Source organism: Onychostoma macrolepis, chromosome 04, assembly GCF_012432095.1.
Source record: "Onychostoma macrolepis isolate SWU-2019 chromosome 04, ASM1243209v1, whole genome shotgun sequence".
NCBI classification, from domain to species: Eukaryota; Metazoa; Chordata; class Actinopteri; order Cypriniformes; family Cyprinidae; genus Onychostoma; species Onychostoma macrolepis.
In genome coordinates, this window is record NC_081158.1 from 4,737,868 (window position 1) to 4,759,218 (window position 21,351).

At 35.5% G+C, this 21,351-nt stretch overlaps 1 protein-coding gene across 2 annotated transcripts; it reads left to right on the forward strand.

The window, feature by feature from the left end:
• The first annotated feature begins 1,221 nt into the window (after nucleotides 1-1,221).
• On the forward strand, nucleotides 1,222-20,927 carry LOC131538394 (uncharacterized). 2 transcript variants are annotated; one of them, XM_058772262.1, is made up of 7 exons: nucleotides 1,233-1,322; nucleotides 6,205-6,327; nucleotides 9,714-10,107; nucleotides 14,550-14,706; nucleotides 15,064-15,133; nucleotides 20,143-20,297; nucleotides 20,556-20,927. In XM_058772262.1, exons 3-7 carry the CDS (start codon nucleotides 9,762-9,764, stop codon nucleotides 20,716-20,718), a joined length of 891 nt encoding a protein of 296 aa, XP_058628245.1. In that variant the 5' UTR covers nucleotides 1,233-1,322; nucleotides 6,205-6,327; nucleotides 9,714-9,761; the 3' UTR covers nucleotides 20,719-20,927. The 2 variants fall into 2 exon arrangements, with proteins under 2 accessions (XP_058628244.1, XP_058628245.1); XM_058772261.1 differs by lacking the exon at nucleotides 6,205-6,327 and having other exon boundaries at nucleotides 1,222-1,322; nucleotides 20,556-20,925.
• Nucleotides 20,928-21,351: the final 424 nt, after the last annotated feature.

Here is a 21,351-nt window from a genome sequence, read left to right on the forward strand (position 1 = left end):
AAATATCTAGATCACATCTCAGTTTTGTTCCAAGTTCACCTTCCTCACCAGCACAGCAATCTCACTTTTTAACATTCTGCTTCTACGTCTGCAAGAACTTTGCGGCTGAACGACGTGTCGGACTGTCATCACGATCTAGATCAGATCAGCAGAAGATTTCAGAAGTCCACAAATAAGGGCCACCGTAGTGTGTATGTATTTCTGTATCCCTGTGATGGACCTCTCTCCAGAGTTACAGTGTTTCTAGTAAACTGGTCACTGCATCTTGTGTTTAGACACTGAACACATTCACTAATAAGAGTAGATGAGGAGTAACAGTTGAATATTTTGTCAATTAAAGAAAATCAACATGTAAGAATTTAATCAGATAACTATTTTCCTTTCGTGAATTAAAATCACAATTGCTCATATAAAAGTGCATTACCACTGAAATCAATAAGATCAAAGATAGACCATATTCATTATAGAAGACAGCTTTGTTTGTTTTCTTGATGTGTCTGTAATTTTACTCCTGAGGGATATTATGAGGAGTAAAATCATGTGTGTAAATCATTTTAGAATAAATGAAAACTTGTTTGTGAATCTGAGAGCTTAAAAGATATTTAGTCACATTTCAATACAAATTCCATGCCATTTTTTTATTATTATTATTTATTTTTTTTATTAAAGATGAACTAATTAATTAAGGGAAATGTAAACCAGATTTCATTACCATTTATACAAATTTTTGACCATTTTAATTTAAGTTTTCCACTTAGAGTCAAAATCAGTTGTTTTAAACCCACCATCAATGTAATCCTTTACAGTCCTTTAATAAAATACACTTTAACAAAACAAAGTTTCAACTTGATTTAATTTATTTCCCTTATATTCTGTGGAGAAACTGATATGGAATAAGATACATAATAAGTTTTAGTTAGTCAATTAAACAGTAGGCTAGATCTTTCTTCAACCACAAGCTTAACTGTTTTTTTATTCTTTAAATTAAACTGAAAATTCTTCATGAGTTTGAATCCAGTCCTTTGTAATATGAAGATCATGATACCTGACTTAGTTCATGATTGAGAACGTGTTGCGATCACTTCACACTTTATTACATTTAGATATGAGCCAGAAGCTTTTGAAAAAAAAAAAAATCTGTGATATCCATAGCTTTCTGAATCTGTGGTTTATCCTTTGAATCAAACCTTTATCTTGTAGTTTTAATGTGTTTTCTGTATGTGAATTTCTGTTTTGTGGGAACAGGACTTTTATTTTGGTGTGGCGTCATGACGTCATAAGTCTGCGCCGCGCTCCTGCATCTGTGTTTCTGCTGAAGAAAGGTTTGTTATTTTAATCTTTTAAAGTGTTTAAATCAATACTACCCGTTCAGACAGTCTTATAGAGAACTTTGAAATGAATTAAACACGTTTTAATGTAGTATTATAATCCATCTAAAGAACATGTTTTTTTATATATATATAGTGAAGCACATCACACATGAGTAACAGTAAAGATGTCTCATCTCGCTCCCTGTGCAGTGCAGCAGTGCATCATGAACACACTGTCTGATCTCTGGCCTGTAAGGAATGACAGAGCAACAGAACTTTTTAAAAACCAGATGAGATTCAGTTAAATCAAATGCTCTGACAAACGACTCTTATGAACCGATTCTTTGCGAGTCAAATACACAGCGCGGAGCAGTTCACATTCGTTCGTGAATCAGATAATTAAATTAGTCTGTGTATTATTTGATGAGTTTTGTGCGTCATCAGATTTAGACAGAAGAAATGTTGATGTTTGACTAGAATATTTTATTTTGACCTGGAAGTTTGAGGTTTGTGCAAGTTGGTGTTTTGATATTGCGTTTATAGGTGTGAGAAAATGAAGAATTGCAAAAACAAAATTTCAAAAAATTTGAAAGAAACAATTATGCTGGCTTGTTTTGAAGCCACCTTGTTTAAAAAACATAAATATTTTGGTTGGTTTGGTCAGAATAGATCTTCCGGGTGTTTGCTAGGCTCTTGCTGTGGACATTAATAACAGTAACTGGGGGTTATTCCAGAGAGCAGGTTATGTGACATACCCAGGCATGTTTAAGGGTAAGCAAGCGGATAAACTCAGCATTCGGCTCCAAAAACGGAGGTAACTGTCAGTGTATATACACTGTAAAAAACAACCTATAGAATCTACTCAATAAAATTGAGGTAACAATTTGCACTCACTTTGTTTGGGTAGATTCCATCCTATATATTGAGTAAACAGTACCTAAATTTTACAGCTATGACAAACTAAACGAAATTAGGTAATTTCTACCTAATATTTCTCATTAAATTACATTACTAATTACTTATAAAAATTGAGTAACATTAACTATATTGTTAGCAGGCAACAGTTTATCTACTAAATTATTATTAATAATGATTAGCCAATAGAAATAATTACACATTACTTATTCAGGGAAGGTTGAATTTACTTAAAAATGGTCAGATGCAGGAGATTGCATCAATTGCTTTTTTATTGACCAAATAACATTTTATTTTTAAAAACATTTTAAACTAATTAATGTAGGTACAAAATAACCCCTTACAGTGAAATACAATATATCATAATGTAACATAAAGCTGCTTGAACATATTCCATTCAAAAATAAACCAAAGTCTTCATGAGATGTCAAAATATACATTAGAAGCAAGATTCCTAAATACGGTTTCTTCACGTTATCATTTCAAACAATAAGTGTTTAGATTTAATGTGTGACTACAATACTTGCAACACTAGAAAATTAAAGGAGACACACAAACATTTCGATTTCAACTTCATTTGAAACTAATTAAGTGCAAAAAACGCACTTGCATTCAATTTTAAGTGGCATACAACATCATATAACTCACATTAGATGTATTAGTTTATGCTTGAGGCTTAGGACCTTCTTCAGCAGTTTTGCTCCGTCAAGTTCCAAAAAAAGTTTCTGGAACACTTCAAAGGTGTACTTTTTGGGATACTCAAGGTTGAAGGCATAGATCAATCCCATCAACAGTATGCACGCTGTGGTTCTGTTTCCACAACCGGTCAGCACTTTGGTGCCCTCTATAACAACACACACATCTGCTGGGTTCTCCTCAACTGTGGGATTGTGAATCACCACCGACTTCATTATTTCATTGGTGTGGCCTTCAAGTTCATCCTCCTGTTGAAAATAATAAAAGCAAATACATTTTTGTTAGTTCAAGCAAATTATCATGCTGTTCATTACAGTTTTCTGGGTTCATGCCAATTGTTTGAACACAAGCAGGATTTCTGTATTAATCAGCACTTCAATATAAACAGGTAACAAATAAAAATCAAAACTTATCAAAAAATTCTTCACCCCAGTATCCCATAATGACACAATTATCAATTTAACCCCTTGCTGTGGATGGAAATAGCTTTTAAGTAGATTTTTAGCTGGAACAGATCACCCTCTTCAGGAAAGAAATGTCACCAAAGAACAAAGGAATAACAGAGCTGCCACTACCTGACAATATGGGTGAACCTTTCAAATTTTCATAATTAAATGTCCCCCATCTGTACCTTTTTATTCATTTCTGGTATGGTCAAATCAATATTAACCGATATTGAACCATCAATATCAAACATTAACTTGCCAATGTTCCCCACCAAAGGTTAAATACTTAATATTAATCAAATTTATCACGAATGAAGCACATCGCGCGAACACAGGAATTGGAAGACGCACACACTTAACGTTACACAAACACCTATTTTCAAACATAGCTAGGCTAATTACTTAACAATAAATTTAAAAAAAATTACTAATCTGTAAAATAATGCCTCTTATAAACCCCAAAACACTTTTTAACAGACGTTAAAATTAAAAATGCCCATGGAAAGGCAAACTTTAATTATAAATCCGTAAATGATAACAATAATAAAATGGCTTTATAAATTGATCCCTTCTAACACAAAACTCAGTATATCAAAAGATAAATGCAATAAAACTTTATCAGTAATTATCACACCACATCGACAGCTTTTGCTGTTTTTCTGCTCGGATCACCTTCCCTGTTCTTATCAACCGTCTTCCTCTCTCTCTCCTCACAAGCTCAAGTTCAACCACTCATGTGCAGCAGCTTCGCCGTTCACGAGTTTCAGCCGGTTTCAGCCATGTAGGCTACATAACAACATGGAAGCTAACATATTTTAATCATAAATGTAGATGTTTACTCGCTAACTTGACTGACCACAAATTCTAACCTGTCAATCTGTCACCAGACTGTGGTGCCGACAACAGAGAAGCGCGCAAATTACTAATCTTCTGGTAGATTTTACCATTAAACAACTTAACATTTGCATTCATGATGATATCAACAAGTTAAATAAAAACTTATCTGTAGCTCAACAAATCGCACCGCTGCTGCCGCCAAAATGTTGAATCCCGTGATTCCCGCCTGGATGTTGACTCATGCGCACTTTGCGGTGCCAAAACTAATATTTCGAAGTATATTTTACTTAATTTTTTAGTGTTGCAGTTATTACTGTTAAAAAACAGATAGTGTAGGTAGAATGTACCCATTATTTTGTATTTTACTTGCTAACTCATATACTTAAGTAAACTGTAACTGATTTACATGGGTTGTATTTAACACCCTACAGAGTAATTTTTTACAGTGTACAGTGCCCTCCAAAAGTATTGGAACAGTAAAGACAAAATGGCTCTTTTGGCTGTGGAGTTAAGACATTTGCAAATATGATTAAAAGATGAATATGAGACAAAACTACAGAATTTTATTATTGGGTGATTCAACACAGATGTTTTACCAGCTCAGAAGTTCAGCACTTTTAGAGTTCATCCCTCTATCTGATGTGAGCATAAGTATTGGAACAGTTGCCTCGCAGGTCTTTCTGAGTGATCAGCTGTGTCCTGTTGCATTAATTCTTCAGATATTAAAAGCAGGGAATGTTTCGCATCAGTTATATCCATTACTTCTGCATTCTGAATCTTGCATTCGATGATGACGCACACAAACCAGGATGAAGATGAGGGAGCTGACTTTGAGAGAAAAGCAAGCAGTTTGGATGCTAAAAGAAAAGAGGAAGTCATTTTGAGCTCTAGCAAAAACAAAGGGCATGGAGAAATCAAGAGTTTGGAAACCACCAGCGACACCAGCAACCAACAACGACCTGATCAGCTGAGAAAACAACAGTAGTTGATGACAGACAAATCATAAAAGCTGTGAAAATGAAAAGACGTGTCTGTAAAATCACCAACAACTTCCAGAAAGCTGGGTGATGCTCTGACAATCTACTGTCCTCAGGAGACTTTGACACAGAATTACAGATGCTACACAGCAAGATACAAACCTCAGACCAGCTCCAGAAATAGAAAGGCAAGATTAGAGTTTGCAAAAAAGCACAAAGGTGAGCCAGAAGAGTTTTGGAACTGTGTTTATGGACCGATGAGACACAGATGAACCTTTATCGAAGTGATGGGAAAGCAAAAATGTGGAGAAAAAAGGGAACTGCAATGATCCCAAGCATACAGCCTCATCTGTAAAGCATGGTGGAGGTGGTGTTATGGCATGGGCACGCATGGCTGTCTCTGGAACAGACCTCTCAACTACTGATGACTTAATGTATGATGACAGTAGCAGAATGAATTTGGAAGAGTACAAACTCATCTTGTCTACCAATATTCAAGAAAATGCCACCAGATTCATTGGGAAGTGCTTCATATTGCATCAGGACAATGACCCAAAACACCTGCCAGTTCAGTCAAGGAGTTTATCAGGGCAAAGAAATGGAAAGTGTTAGATTGCCCGAGTCAATCTCCAGATTTAAATCTGATTGAACATGAATTTCAGCAGCTGAAGAGGAGAGCAAAGGCAGAAACTCCCCAAAACAAGCAACAGTTGGAATTGGCTGCATTAAAGGCTGGGGAAAGTATTTGAAAGCATGAGAGCAAGAGTCTGGTGATGTCTATGGGTCCCAGACTCACTGCTGTGATTGTGCGCAAGGGATCTGCAACTAAATAATAGCTTTTAATCTTTTATATCTGCCTTATGTTCAACTGTCCCAATACTTATGCTCACATCAACGAGTGGGATGAACTCTAAAAGTGCTGTTCTTTTTATTTGGTAAAACATGTGTGTGTTGAAACAGCTAATAATAAAATGTGACATTCTGTAATTTTGTCTCATCTTCATCTTTTCATCATATTTGCAGATGCCTTGACTCCACAGCCAACAGAGCAATGTTGTCTTCACTGTTCCAATACTTTTGGAGGGCACTGTATGTAACCAGCCATACTCTGAAGATAACATGCTCCGGAGTAGGTTCTGTTTCGAGGTTAGTTTACTTCAGAGCTAGTCTCAGCCTCAGACGTCATGTCCACGGATCGTTGGCTGAACATCTGATGTATACGGCACACTTAATTAACTGGAAACACTTCAGGAGTTTCAAAGTCGTCATCAGATTGGTTGAATTATACAGCATTTCCGGGAGACGCGTGTCACGTTCTTTAACGTTCTGCCTGGAAACAAAGATGCTGTGATGCCAAACCCCCTCATGATAAAGAAAGCCATCATGTTTAAAACTGAGATGACAAGCGCTTATCAGGATCAACTAAACGCTGGGTTTTCAAAAGTATGTAAAATATTTAAAGTTCGTGACATAGTGTAAAACTCTTTGATGTATTTTAAAGAGTCTGTCTATTATTGTGGCGACATTTCTGCACCCCTAAACATGACGCGGCACAAAACGATACGTGATTGGTTGCTTTGCCTGTCAGTCATATGGCCTCTTGGGCGGGTCTTGGCCATTCAAAGAGGCCAAGGTTCCCAGATCTTCTGCCATCAGTCTGAAGGTCTGGCTACATGAGACTACTTCAGAGCATGCGTGACCTACTGACCAGACAGATTGCGCACAGTATTTTATTATTACATCTAGTAAATACATATGACGTGACGCCTAAATTTTCTGGCTGATTGCAATTTTTTCAGTTAAAAATTGGTTTAAATGCATGAAAAAAAAGCCATATATAAGAAGTACCTTTCCCACATATGTACAAAGGTGCTGGAAAAATAAATTGATCGTGAATAGAGAAATGATTCAGCATCGATTCTGAGATTTTCCAAATGCATCGCGATTCTTTCTTGAGTCGATTCTGAGCTTAGTTTTGAACAGCAGATGGCTTTTCTGCTTTAGAAACAGCTATACTCTGCTTGTTTCCAATCCTTACACATACTTGAACCTCAAATAATCATTCATAAAATTCGAAAAGGTTGAAGCGAATTACAAGGGTTTACATTAATCTCGCGTCATAAAAGCATTCTGAGTCGAGTTGAAATTACAAACTTAGCCGAACACACAAGCACTCTTCAGCGCTTTTCTTCATGAGCATTTGAGTGTGGAGATTAGAGCACCATCTGCTGTTAAAATCGATTCCAGAGGAATCACGATGCGCTCTGAAAATCTTGGAATCGATTCTGCAACGATTTATCGTCCCAGCCCTAATGTACAAACTTTAACTTTTCAAAAAACATTAGATATTTGTAATTTTTCTGTTATTCAAAGTGTCAAAACATCATGTGGTGCGACTGTCCGGCCATAACTTTTGTTTTGGAAACATCTTTGAAATTAACCTAAATTTATTCAGATTAATTTTATGCACTATTTGGCGTGATTTCCAAAGTGTGTAATTCTTTATAAAATTGCAAAGCATTTGTATTTATATTTCCATCATAATATTCAAACAAACTTTGTCTGATAATCTCCATTTTATGAAATATCATGTGGTGCGACCATCAAGAAACTGCGATTTTGGTACTTTTATGTTGAAATCCATTCAAAGATAGGACGTTGCATCATGTAACAATTTGCCAAGGACCCATAGAAGCATCAAGCAGATTTGTAACTCTTTCAAATTTTGAAAAAAAAAAACCTTTTTAATGGCTGGTATGTAGTTACCACATTTGGATATCATGTGATATGACCTCAAAAAGACGATGAATATTAAGTTATTTCTACAAGTATTTATTTTTTATTATAAAATTCATAGTGAACTTTCATGGGAAGCTAGCTTATTTTGTTTAGGTGGCTAATTCTGTGCTTGTAAATTTGGACTGAATTTGAAAATATCGTGGTGCGACCAAATATCATGTGGTGCGACCACTGCAGAGTGTTTCTCATTATAGACATATGTCCCAGATTCACAGTTTTTGTGCTTTTATATTCAATCAATGGTTTATATACACAAAATACTTTATTTTAATATCATTTGGGTAATTTCGGGCGGTTTATATTTAATCTTTTGTACAATATGAGAACAAATGCAAAAAATAATAATTTAGAGCATCTAATTTTAGGTTGGTAATTATACATTTATTATATATTTCCTAATAACCATTTTAATCTATTTGACCAGATTCCACTGCCAAGCAAAGTAAAATAAATGCTCGCCATAGGCAGCATGTTCATTTTGTTCAGTTTGCTCAAGCACAAACTCCAGATGTAATTTTCTGCTGTAAGAAAGATGTTTATGATTTCATCTCAGAACCTGACCCATATATATATATATATAAGTTGTATTGATATAAAGCACTATAATAACAAGACTTATTTATTCTAACATATTTATTATTTATTTTGTCACCTTACACAAGGATCTGCATTCAAACAATGTTTTCTATAATATATTTCTATAATAAAAATACATCATATGTCTTATTAATCAGAATCAAACAAACAATATAATTCTTATTGTCAGTGATTAGCCTAAATATTAAAGAGAGAACGAAAATGGTTTGAAAAATGATTGCACAACCACCAGTTAGGTAGCGATATACTCTAGGTATGCAAATGGCCATTGAACAAAAGTAGTAGTAGTAGTATGGTGCGCTTTTTCTTAGCGTCCATTTTCATAGTGATACGTCGATTCGTCTTGTGTGTTAACCAGGAACTTACACCGAGTTGAATTAACACTCCCAGACGCGTTTTTGGAACCACATACTTTGAGTAAGCAAGGTTTTGGTTAATCAACCGAGAGTTCAGGGTTTAGCAGATGGTAAGTTAACCCTGCTTTCTGGAATACACCCCTGATCCAGTCTCAGTGTTTTGATATTTCTTTCTAATGTTAGGAAATTCAGATTTTTTTTGTTGCTCATAAACTTGCACTAAAATGTCATTTAAACTAACCAAGTAGTCATTTCATATTAAAATTGCTCATCTTCTTTAGTGATACAAGCTCAGACACATTTACAATCTATTGATGTGTTTGACTTGGTGCCATGGATATTGAAATGTTATTTATTTTTAATTTTAAAACAATATATAGATGATTACTTTGTGAACACAACAGTGTGTGTCAGGCCATAAATTCCCAAAACTACACTTGCTTTGGTGTTGCCACCCTATCAATTTTCTAGATCCGCCTCGTGTGTAATGACAGCTTCTACAAATCAACTGACTGTTTTCATGAGTGTAAGCTATTACACATAATCTACAAATCAATGCATGATAAATGTAAATTAGAAATGCCTATATATGAAATGTCTGTTTGATCTGTGTTCTTTTATTATTTTGATGTGCTAGTTTTGAGTGTTTTTGTCTCATCAGGTCATTTAAGTCCATTAACTCTGTCTGACTGACTCCCTTACTAGTGTGCTGCTGAACTAGAGCTGATTGAGACGCACACAGAGATCTGTCTGTTAATTATTCTCATCTTAAACACACAGAAAAACTCCTGCTGAAGCAACTGAGATCCACGTGTCACGGTTATAAAGATGGCATTTATTAAAGTTGAGAGTGAAGAGATGAAGATAGAAGAAACTTTTATTGTCAAACAAGAAGATATTGAGGAACAAACAGAGATGGTGTTTATTAAAGAGGAGAGGGAAGAGGTGACGATTGAAGAAGATTTTATAGTCAAACGTGAAGATACTGAGGAACAAACAGAGATGCCGTTTATTAAAGAGGAGAGGGAAGAGGTGACGATTGAAGAAGATTTTGGAGTTAAACATGAACATACTGAGGAACAAACAGAGATGGTGTTTATTAAAGAGAAGAGGGAAGAGGTGACGATTGAAGAAGATTTTAGAGTTAAACATGAAGATACTGAGGAACAAACAGGTTGGTTTCATTCTAAAAGTCTTTCTTCACTCATGTATGCATGTGCTCTGGTGTATTGTAAACAAATGCATCAATATTGCTCATTAATTTAAGCGCGAATCAGACCCTCAAAAAAATTACCGAAGAGGGACCTATGCAAGCACGACTTTCTTCTTCTTTGTAGTAGTCTAATACTTTTTAGTTACGCTGTTATTGTAAATGCTACTGCTGTTTATGTCAGCTTATATGTACGGTTTTATCGTTTTGTGTAAAGGGCTCGTAATTCTGGCGACTAACCATGGCTTTACTAAAATCAAATACAAGACCATATTTAGTGTACCTGTAGCTAAACGATCATGGGACACTAGGGCTGCTCGATTATGGCAAAAATCATAATCACTATGATTAAAAATCAATATTGTAATAATGACCAAATTGCCATATGACCAAAAGTTCTTTGAGTGATTTATTTAAAGACAGTGATATATCAAATATATATGTTATGTAAATAAGGATGCTATGACATCTACATTTTAGAGACCAGCGAAATTTCACAATTTTCAATACCACAGAATACTAGGGTATCTAATATTATTAAAAAAACAACAACAACAAATAAAATGATACAAATGAAACAAACTGTGCTTGAGGTGGTTTTACAGGTTTACTCCACCCCAAAATTAAAATTTTGTCATTAATCACCTACCTAGGTTTGTGACTGTCCCATTGACTGCCAAGTAAATACCACTGTCAAGGCCCAGCAAAGTATGAAAGACATTGTCAGAATAGTCCATCTGCCATCAGTTGTTCAATCTGAATTTAATGAAGCGACAAGAATACTTTTTCTGCGCAAAGAAAACAAAAATAACGACTTTATTCAACAATTCGTCTCCTCTGCGATTCCGTAGCGTCACCGTAGTGCCATTTTGGAGAGTATCCACTGGATGCAAATAGCGTACGCTGTTCTGTGTCAGCCAAACCAGGCTATTTTCTAGTGATCGACCGATATATATATATTTTTTTAGAACCGATATTTGCACGATAACCGATATGCAGAACCGATATTTATTTACTGTTATGCTTCTGTTTTTGACACGATTACAACACCACTGAACTGAACAAACCATTTTATTTATAACAATCACTCCCTCCTTGCATAGAAAACAAAACAAATCTTATTTATACACCAATAAATAGAGGGGTCTGAAAGTGCAAAAAATAAAAAAGTGCACTGTTACTAAACTGTTTTTGTTTAAAAATAAAATCTTCAATGAGGTAAAAAACAAACAAAAAAAACAGGTCAAATAAATAAAGCACATAAAAGTAATTCTAACCAATTAAAAAAACAAAAAAACAATCGAAACCACCTGAAGAAATAGCATTGCTATTTTAATTTAGCTTAATACTCCCAGTTGAGCAGAACTAGGTTGTAGTGTAGAAAACAGAGTCTTTCAGCGTTCTGCCCCGTAAGCCTGCTTCGTTTGTTTTCATAAATGGCTCCGACTTCACTGAAGACTCGCTCACTGGGCACCGAAGAAGATGGGGGGCAAAGAAACTTTCTTGTCAGAGGAGCAAGAATGGGGAACCTTTTCTCATTTTGTTGCCACCATTCAAGAGGCTCGCCCATCCTTCTATCAATCACTGGTTCCAGAAGGTGCTGCTGAAGCTCTCCTTCAAGGCTAGACACAGCAACTTCAGAACTAGCGCCAAGCATAGTGTCATACATCTCATCAATCACTTTCTTCTGGTTTTCTTCAGTCCGGGACCTTTTTGAAAGGGTGCTAGAATCATCTGACTGTGTTTCTTCACATTGTGTGGTTTGTGCATTGTCTTGCTCGAAGCTCTCTGTCTCCTCTTTAAGCCACTCTTTTGCATTTGACAGTGTGGTGTCAGATGAAAAGGCATGTGCCTTGTATCTTGGATCCAGAAGACAGGCAAGGACTGCACATTTCACCTCCTCCACTTTTGCAAACCGTCTGGTGAGACTCTCCAGCATCTCCTGTCTCATTGTTTTAATCCCATGAGAGGAGGGACCTTGGCTGCTGAGCAACATCTTCAGAACTTTGACAGATGGGATGATGCATGACTATGAACTTTCGTAGTGGCTCATCTCAAGAGTGACCTCTTCCACTGGACAAAGGGTGTCAATAAGATTACTGACAATATTACACTGCTCTGCGCTCAGGCTAGTGAACCCACCATGCTCATTGGCATATATGTTCAAAGCCCTTTTTTGCTCTAGCATCCTGACCAGCATGTGCAAGGTGCAATTCCATCGGGTTGGCACAGCCTGAATGATGAAATGTGCAGGTAACCCAAGGTCCTGCTGGATCACTGCTAAACGCTGTTTGGCCAGTAATGAATGATTAAAATGGGTAGCACAGCTTCTCAGCACTGACAGAATATTTTGGACCGCTCTTTGTGAGTTGAGGCCATCATTGACAACAAGCTGTAATATGTGGGCACTGCAGCTCATGTCAGGCAGTTCAGCAATTCTCATACCTTTAACAATGTTAGAACCACTCTGTCTTTGTCAATTTCCCATTCTTCCAGCATTCCCAAGAACATTTCACTAATGTACTCCCCAGTGTGTGATCCAGTCATTGCTTTTGTGTTTAGAATTACTTGTCTGCGAATCCATTGATCATCAATGAAATGGCATGTGAGACTCATGAGGGATTCAGTTGTACCGGACCAGCAGTCTGTGGTAAAAGCCAAGTTATGACCTGCTTTATTAGGTTTTAACAGTGCTTTAACCTTCTCAACGATACTGTTGTGAATACTGGGGAACACCTCTGTTCTGTAGAACTTCTCCCTCTTAAGAGTATATCTTGGTTCTGCAGTAGCCATGAGTCTCTGGAAGCCTTTATTTTCAACAAAGTTGAAAGGCTGATTGTCTGTAGCAATCATTTCTGTAATCAGCCTGTCTAGTTTTTTGAGCGGACATCAGATGTCTTCCACTTTGTCTGCTTATCAAACATCATAGGAAGAGAAGCTTGAATGTGGCTTGATGTATTTTCCTCTTCAGCATCTCTTTTTTTTTTTCTTTGCCTCTTCAAAGATAGTTGAGTGATGTATCTTTAGGTGGGTCCACAGGTTGGAGGTATTTTTTGTTGTTTTAGATTTTGACCCCATGCTCACATTCATTTGGCATTCTTTGCAAACTGCCAATTGTTTTTTCCTCCTTTCAGTCATCTTAAAAATAAGTGTTGAAAATTAGTAGTCTTTCATGTTAATTTTAAATCTTCATATTACAAAAAATAATTGTATTTATAAAAAGCATCAGCAGCAACACTAATGTTAACATATAAGCAAAATAAATGTAGAATGTCTAATGTTTTTAAATGAAAAAAATTAAAGACAGGCGTCGTATCAACTTTGCAGAAATGTAATACTTAATTTTAAACTATAGTTTTAGTAGATTTATAAGCTGTTTAATAGGCTAAAGAGTGAAGAATAATTTGCTGGATAATGTTAAATAACTGAATAATATTCTCTGTAATATTGGAATATAACAAACAAAACATCGTATTTTATTGCATTTCTCAACTGGTATGTTATATCAGAATTATTAATGTTTTTTGTCGTTCTAGATTATGAAATACCTGCTGAGAAAGCGCTGTTTATTACACAGAACTATACTCAAACTGAGATCGCTCGCGGAGATAATAAATAACTAATTTCCATAGAGTTGTGTTTACTTGGATGTTTATTAGCGAATTAATGGTTATATAGTAAATGTTTATATAATTACGGTGTTTTAATCAAGTGAATCTTGTTAAAAGTTACATGCGGTGGCCGAGCTGGAGCATTTCCTGAGCATCAACCCGCTGAGTGAACAGCGATATGAAAGTGGCTTCACGAGACTAATGATGAGCATATACAACAGAGAGAGAATTAAATTCAGCGCGTTTATTTCCAACTTGCGCTCATTCATGGCTGTATTATTTAATTCATGCAAAGTTACGTCTTTATTGGGACAAGACTTGATTCTTACGTGGCTCGTCTCTATTTCTTAGAGGCAAGCTGCATAAACTACAAAAGAAGCATATGTATCACATCTAATTTGTGCATTAATGGCTGTTATGTTAAGTAAAGTTTACTAATTACAGCAAAGCAAGTAATACTTTACCTGTGCACGCCATTGTCTCGTCTCCCCTCAGATGTGCTGTAATGGCGATCCTGCGCGCAATTCTCAAAACACCCACAAGATGGTGGTGTTTATCGGTAAATCCGATATTACAAAACCGATATCCGATTATGGTAAAATGCTTAAATATCGGGAAAAATATTGGGAAATCGATATATCGGTCGATCTCTACTATTTTCCACCCTGGTGTTGAGGCCGGCTCGAGAAATGCTCTGTTTTTATGGGCGGGCCGCAGTGAAGACTTGGAAGTAACCCACTGTTATGACTGGAAAACAGTTTTGGTTAGTAAACTAACTTTCGACTCCCCCATCAGTACGCGAGGGGAATTGTTTTGAAAACTTCCAAAGTGGAGAAATGGCAACCGGAGTGTTTCAACCATATATGTTCGAGCCAGAGTCTGATCCCGAATTTCAAGACGATGAACCGACTACACCTCAGACACCAAGGATGCTCCAGCCTGTGACAGCATGGCAAGTCCTTATTGTCAATTATGTTTCTTTCTAATTTATTTGTGAGGTTGTTCTAACTTTTTATTTTAATGTAACCAAAGACATAACAGAAAGTTATTACTCAAAATTAAAATATTTACCAACAATGTGAAACAATAATGTGTACTACATAAGGGTTATACATTTTGGATGTGACAAGTTAGGTTTATGAACTCGTACTTACCACAGTTATATTATAAAAAAGCATTGTTTGTCGAGTGTTGGACCTTTATTGTTTGTTCAACATTTTCTGTAAATTGAAACATTTACGTTGTCAGTTACACACTGCTGTCTTGTAAATAAAATGAAAATAAATCACTTGCTATCAATAATCTGTAGGTGTACCTGTGAAAACTGTGCTGTTATGCCAACGGAAAAAGAAAATATATGCTGTTTGGAGATTCCTGAGGTAAGTACAAGGCACAGAATGTTTTTTTTTAACGTATATTTGTATGTGTAAATATATAGACTCTTTTTGTGCCGACGTCATGATTACGTCACAGCGCTAGCTGGAGGCAAAACAAAAGGAAAACTGGAGGCGGCCCATTCAAACCAGCGCAGATTCGACTACGTAAGGAGCTTAAAATATCATCTTGTTTGATGTTGGATACAAGAATCGATGTAGTACAGGCTCCAATTTGAAATTTTAAGGCATACCTGCTGCCACTGCCAGACAAAAAACCGACGACAGCTGTGTTTAAACGTGATAAAACGAGCGGACTGGACAGAAACGATCGTCAAAAATGCTCGAGTTTGCAGCGCACACTTCTTATTAGAAAAGGTTAAATAAAGTATTGTCTTTTGTTGTTATGAATTATGGTTTGTGTTACATGTCACTGAAATATACATTGTTGTGATTGATAGTGGCTGGACTTTCTAAGAACTTGGTAAGAAAGAATAATTGGTAACACTTTACAATAAGGTTCATTAGTTAACTACATTAGTTAACATGAACTAATAATTAACTGCACTTATACAGCGTTTATTATTCTTTGTTAATGTTAATTTCAACATTTACTAATACATTATTAAAATCTTTTTAACATTAGTTAATGCACTGTGAACTAACAATGAACATCTGTATTTTTATTAACTAACGTTAGCGAAGATTAGTAAATACAGCAACAAATGTATTGCTCATGGTTAGTTCGTATTAGATAATACATTAACTAATGTTTAACTAGTGAACCTTATTGTAAAGTGTTACCGAATAATCAAATACAGAAAATTCAAAATTAATTTCTGGAATTTTTATTTCTAGAAACTATTCACATCTTTCCTTAAATGTACTGTATGTAAAGTATTGTAAACTTAACTTACATAATTTACAGGATGTATATACTTCAAAATAACTATTTGGCCATGATATATTCATCTTCAAATAATATATCCATCACATTGAATGTTTAACTTACTTTTAGTATTTTGGCCCAGTTCATTAGCTGTAAAAATAGTTGCCTGCTGAAATTGAAATATATGTACATCTTCATGACTAGATAGACACAGGTGAGTTTTCTTTACTACTCGTTAGGTTTCTCTATATGCGACTCGAGTCACTCAATCGGAGGTAATCCTGTCAGATTGTCCATCCATGAGCGTAGGGTCGGCCAATCTGATTTTGTCCGTTAAAGTTAACTTAATCATGGTCCTGCACAGTGAGTGACCTTACATATGCAGGTAAAATCAGATTTTCTCCAGCCATTGTTAAAAAAAACAAGGTAACAAACTTCATAGCTAGCGTTAGTGAAGCGGTCAGTGGAATCTTTCTGCCACCACCTCACCCACAGAAAAACCTCACAATGTTTACTAAAAGAAAAAGTGTCTATATATACATATATATATATATACACACAACAGTTCTTTCTGGTCCTCGAGTCTGATTTGCTGATAAGACTGCGATATTAGAGTGATAACAGAGCTCCCCTAACCGCTTCACAGTTTGTGTCATGTATCACTCCGCTTGCCATATTTTTCACAGCGAGTGTCATGGCGGATGCCCAAATCCACTATAATTTAAAAATAATACTGTTTTTGTATCACGGAATGTAGTTTTAAGATATTTTTTTTAGGCGAGAATGTCAGGGATTAAAGTTAATGGACTCTTGTTCTTGTTAAAGTCAATTGAAAAAAATGAGGGGGAAAGAAACATGTAGTGCGTTGTTGTTGTTGTTCTGCCGGCACACCAAAAATCATCCCTGCCACGTCTGCAGCTGCTCACTGACAACATAGTAACGCCGCTCGCATCATTCACAGCCGGGTTATTAGCAGAGAACACAGAGCAGAACTTGATTTCGGCTATTATTAATAATTCTACTCATTCCCTCAGGTTCCGACGGAATGTATCACATCTGCACGTGATTTTCAGTCTTGATAACTCACTCGCGCGCTCTTGTCTATGTGCACAGATCGTGATAAGGAGAGTGACAGCTTTTAATAATTAAGGGAGTTTGCATTTAATTCAATTTAATACAACAGATCAATAAACAAGTACTGCATGATTTTGCTCTATATCATCCACGAAAATAGTTCTAAATAAAGTAACAGCTGAGCCGCTGCGCATCTCTAAAAGCAAACACAGCAATGTTTCATTCATGAATGAAAGTGTGTTTTTGAACGAATCTAGTGAGTCAGTGATTCATGATTACAGATTCATAAAGACAGTCACTTGCTTCATCCCTGAATGAATCAGCTGAATGAATGATTCAGTGATAAAATCAGTTACATACCAGTTTCAGTTTAATTTTTAGCGTATAAATTCAGTTATTTAAATCATTTAATTAGATCATTTAAATACAATACGTCACTAACTTAACTTAACTTAATATTTCTGTATTCAAAATTTTATTTTTAAAACATTAATGTCCACATGAATCTATGAATTTAATTGCACTCATGCCACCTCTGAGCCTCATATGATTGGTAACTTATTTGTCTTATTCTACTTATTATATTGTTTTAAATAGAAATTTTAAAAAGCTTATAACCATAAATTTTTGAATTTGACAAAGATGAAAATGATGCCATTGCAAAGGTAAAAAGAAAATACCCCTGTAAGTCACTTTAAGGAGTCAAATGTCTCGTATTAGGAATGCAAATTTTTGATCAGAATTTGATTATTGATCAGAAGGTGCTCCTAATTTTTTTAGGACAAGACTCCTAAAAAGAAAAGTAAGCACAGAGCTATGTGTAACATATTAGATCCGTGCATGAGGTCTTAAAGAGACAGCAGCCTAAATAAACCTGCTGCTGTCTTTCATTATACAGTGAAGACTATCCAGTGTTATTTTACAGTTGAATAGATTATAGTTAGACCTAACTGAAAAAATGTAAGCACTGATAATTTAATTTGTATCTTGTTATTATTTTTGTTTGTGCTATTGATTGTCATTAATTTATTTGTTCTTATTTTATCATTTACTAAATTATTCAAAAACATACTACTTTTTTTAGTTAATATAAATTTGATTCTGAGTGCAGGTGATTGTTGGGTGGGGGGGCGTGGTCCATGGGGAATAGTCGCGCTTGTAACCTGAAGGTCGCCGGAAAGACGGAAAATCTCATGACAGATAAGCAGATGTATGTGTGTGAGAAAATATCATATATGGTGTTAAAAAAATAAATGACACAGCGTATTATAAGAGCTCCTATTCTCTGTTTTTGTTTAAGCTCCATTAGCTGAGAGGCATGTTCGGAACATTCTCTTATGCCATGGTCTGTCTGAATACTGGATTCTGATTGGCTGGCAGGTGTTGATTAAATTCGTTGAACTGCACAGGTAGTTCCAGGTCAGTTTAATCACGTTCTATATTAATGCGCTTCCTATAAACATTGGTAACTATAGTAACATACAGTTACAGTTGAATAGTAATACAGACGAAAATAACCGTAATTTTTATCGTTCCAGTCAAATATTGCAGCACAAATATTATTAACATCTTTAATATGTGAATGCTGGTAAATGACCATGACATAAACGGGGTAATCAACGGCTAGTTGTGCATTAAACGATCTGTTAGAATATTTACACTGTTTAATTTATCTCTTGTTTATTGAACTGTTGTATGAAATCAGTATCACATTTGTAGTCCTGCTGATTTTAGAGGTGAAAACTGGCACTCTTCGTGTGACACTGTCTTAACTTACTTTCTGTGTTATTTTTATGCATAACTGTATGGGGAGTGTGTGAGTGTGCGTGTGTCTTTCACAAAACATAGCTAACTTAGGGACATCATAACTAGCCACCATATTGATTAATGGTCTTAAATATGTTCTGTGATTTTTATTTTTACAGTCTATGGTCCAGTGTTGATCAGGTTGTGCGTCAGTAATAATGGTCCGTGGGGAAACACAGTGTTCCCTGTGTAGTTACAGTAAATGAACTAAACGAAGCCTCGAGGCAGATGATGTTTTGTATTCAAGTTACTCGAGGAATTGTTTCATCCCTAGTGTTTACACACTCGTGCTGTCGAACTGTTGTATAAATGCAATATCACACGAGTAGACGTGAGGTATGGCTGTATAGCACACTGTGATTTCCAACGACAGAATCACAGCCGTGCTGATATACGGCCGTATCTCACGTCTACTCGTGTGATATTGCTCATTTATATATTTATATCCAAAATAAAAGTTTTTGTTTACATATGTTTGTGTACTGTGTATATTTATTATTTATATATAAATACACACACATATAGTATATATTTTGAAAATATTTACATGTATATATTCATATAATTTATATATATGCATGTATATGTATGTGTGTATATGTATATATGTATGTGTGTATATATGTACACTGCCGCTCAAAAGTTTGAGATCAGTAGGATTTTTATTGGCTTTTAAAGAGGATTCTTCTCATCAAGACTGAATTTATTTGGTCAAAAATACAGAAAAACAGTAATATTGTGAAATATTATTGTAATTTAAAATAATGGTTTTCTATCTTAATATACTTTAAAATATAATTTATTCCTGTGAATCAGAGCTGTATTTTCAGCATCATTACTCCAGTCTTCAGTGTCACATGATCCTTCAGAAATCATAATAATATGCTGATTTATAATCAGTGTTGGAAACAGTTGTGCTGCTTAATATCTGTTTTGGAACTTGTGATACTTTTTTGATGAATATAAAGTTAAAAAGAACAGCATTTAAAAAGTAATAATAATAATATAAATCTTTTCTAAGTCTTTACTATCACTTTGTGTCAATTTAGCACATCCTTGCTGAATAAAGTAACTTTTTAACTTTTTATTCATCAAAGAATCCTGAAAACAGTCAAATGTTCCAACACCGATAATAAAGTGTTGAAATAACTAAAAACTATAAAAATTCTACTGATCCCAAACTTTTGAGCGGCAGTGTATGTATGTATGTATAATAAAATAGAAGCATATTGTTTTTGTTTTTTAGATTGTTAGAAGGATTCACCAGATACCGGACACAGTTACCTGCATAACCCATCACCCAGGCTTCGAACCGGTTTGCCTGAATGTGTATTCACTACAGAATGCACTTAATATTTACAAAGCTGATTATGGCCCCTTGAGACTCAGAGGAATAGAACAGTAAGATTTATACATGTATTATGTCACAGAAGTCTATGTAATTATTTTGTGTTCAATACAATAGTTATTTTGTAAAGCAGTCAGGTCATTACAATTAAATTTAAGTAAATAACACACAATAGTATGTATCAATGAAAACAGTATTTTAAGACAAAAACAGCTGTAATGTTTTATTACAAATCAACAAAATAAATATTACAACATTTGTCATCAATTCACAGTCATTTTCTCTGACTTTGTCACTGTGTTTCACATTAGGCGTTACAGGCGCCTGGCGCAGAGGAGTTTTGTGAGCTGGTGCTGGGGCTATCTGAGCAGGACGATCAGGGTGGCGATCCCGTCTTGTGTTGTCCTGCGTATATGCCGAGAGTTTCCTGACGCTGCAGGCAGCTGCGTTGGATTCAGACCTCCCCTTGACTGAACCTTGCGATGACTTCTTTCACGGAGGATCTGTCGCACTGGGCTGAGAGTGTTTCAGGGACCTTGATTTTGCTAATCCCCTCCATGTAGGGAAGAGGGTCTGGGATCACTTTTTCATAAAGGAAGGTCATCAGATTGATGACATAGTCTGTAAAAATATAATTGCACAAGTGACACTGCAATTAATTATATTTATGGTTTAGATTTTTTAGTTACTTTACTGTGAATATCAATAAATTTGTTTAACTTACAATATGTTGCCTGTGACTTTAATGGCTGCGTGGAGTATTCTACCTTTTTGGCTTTGGGAAACAAAAGCCTATAGAGTGGGGGAACTATGATATATTCTCCTATCTACAGCACTTTGGTCAATTTTTTTGAAAGTGCTATATCAATAAAATTGAGTTGAGTCCTAAAAGTTTTAATTAGCTGGTTCAAGTGGGTTTGATTAGGGTTAGAGCTGAACTTTACAGGAATGTCCATAATCAGGAACAAGACTGAGCTAAAATAAACGCTCAAGGGTGCATTTCCCAAAAGCATCACTAGCAACTATGACCACCTCTTCCGTCATGTCACAAACCAGTCTAAAGTTGGAGAGGTCAGTGACAAGAATAAAATGAAAGAATGAGGGACT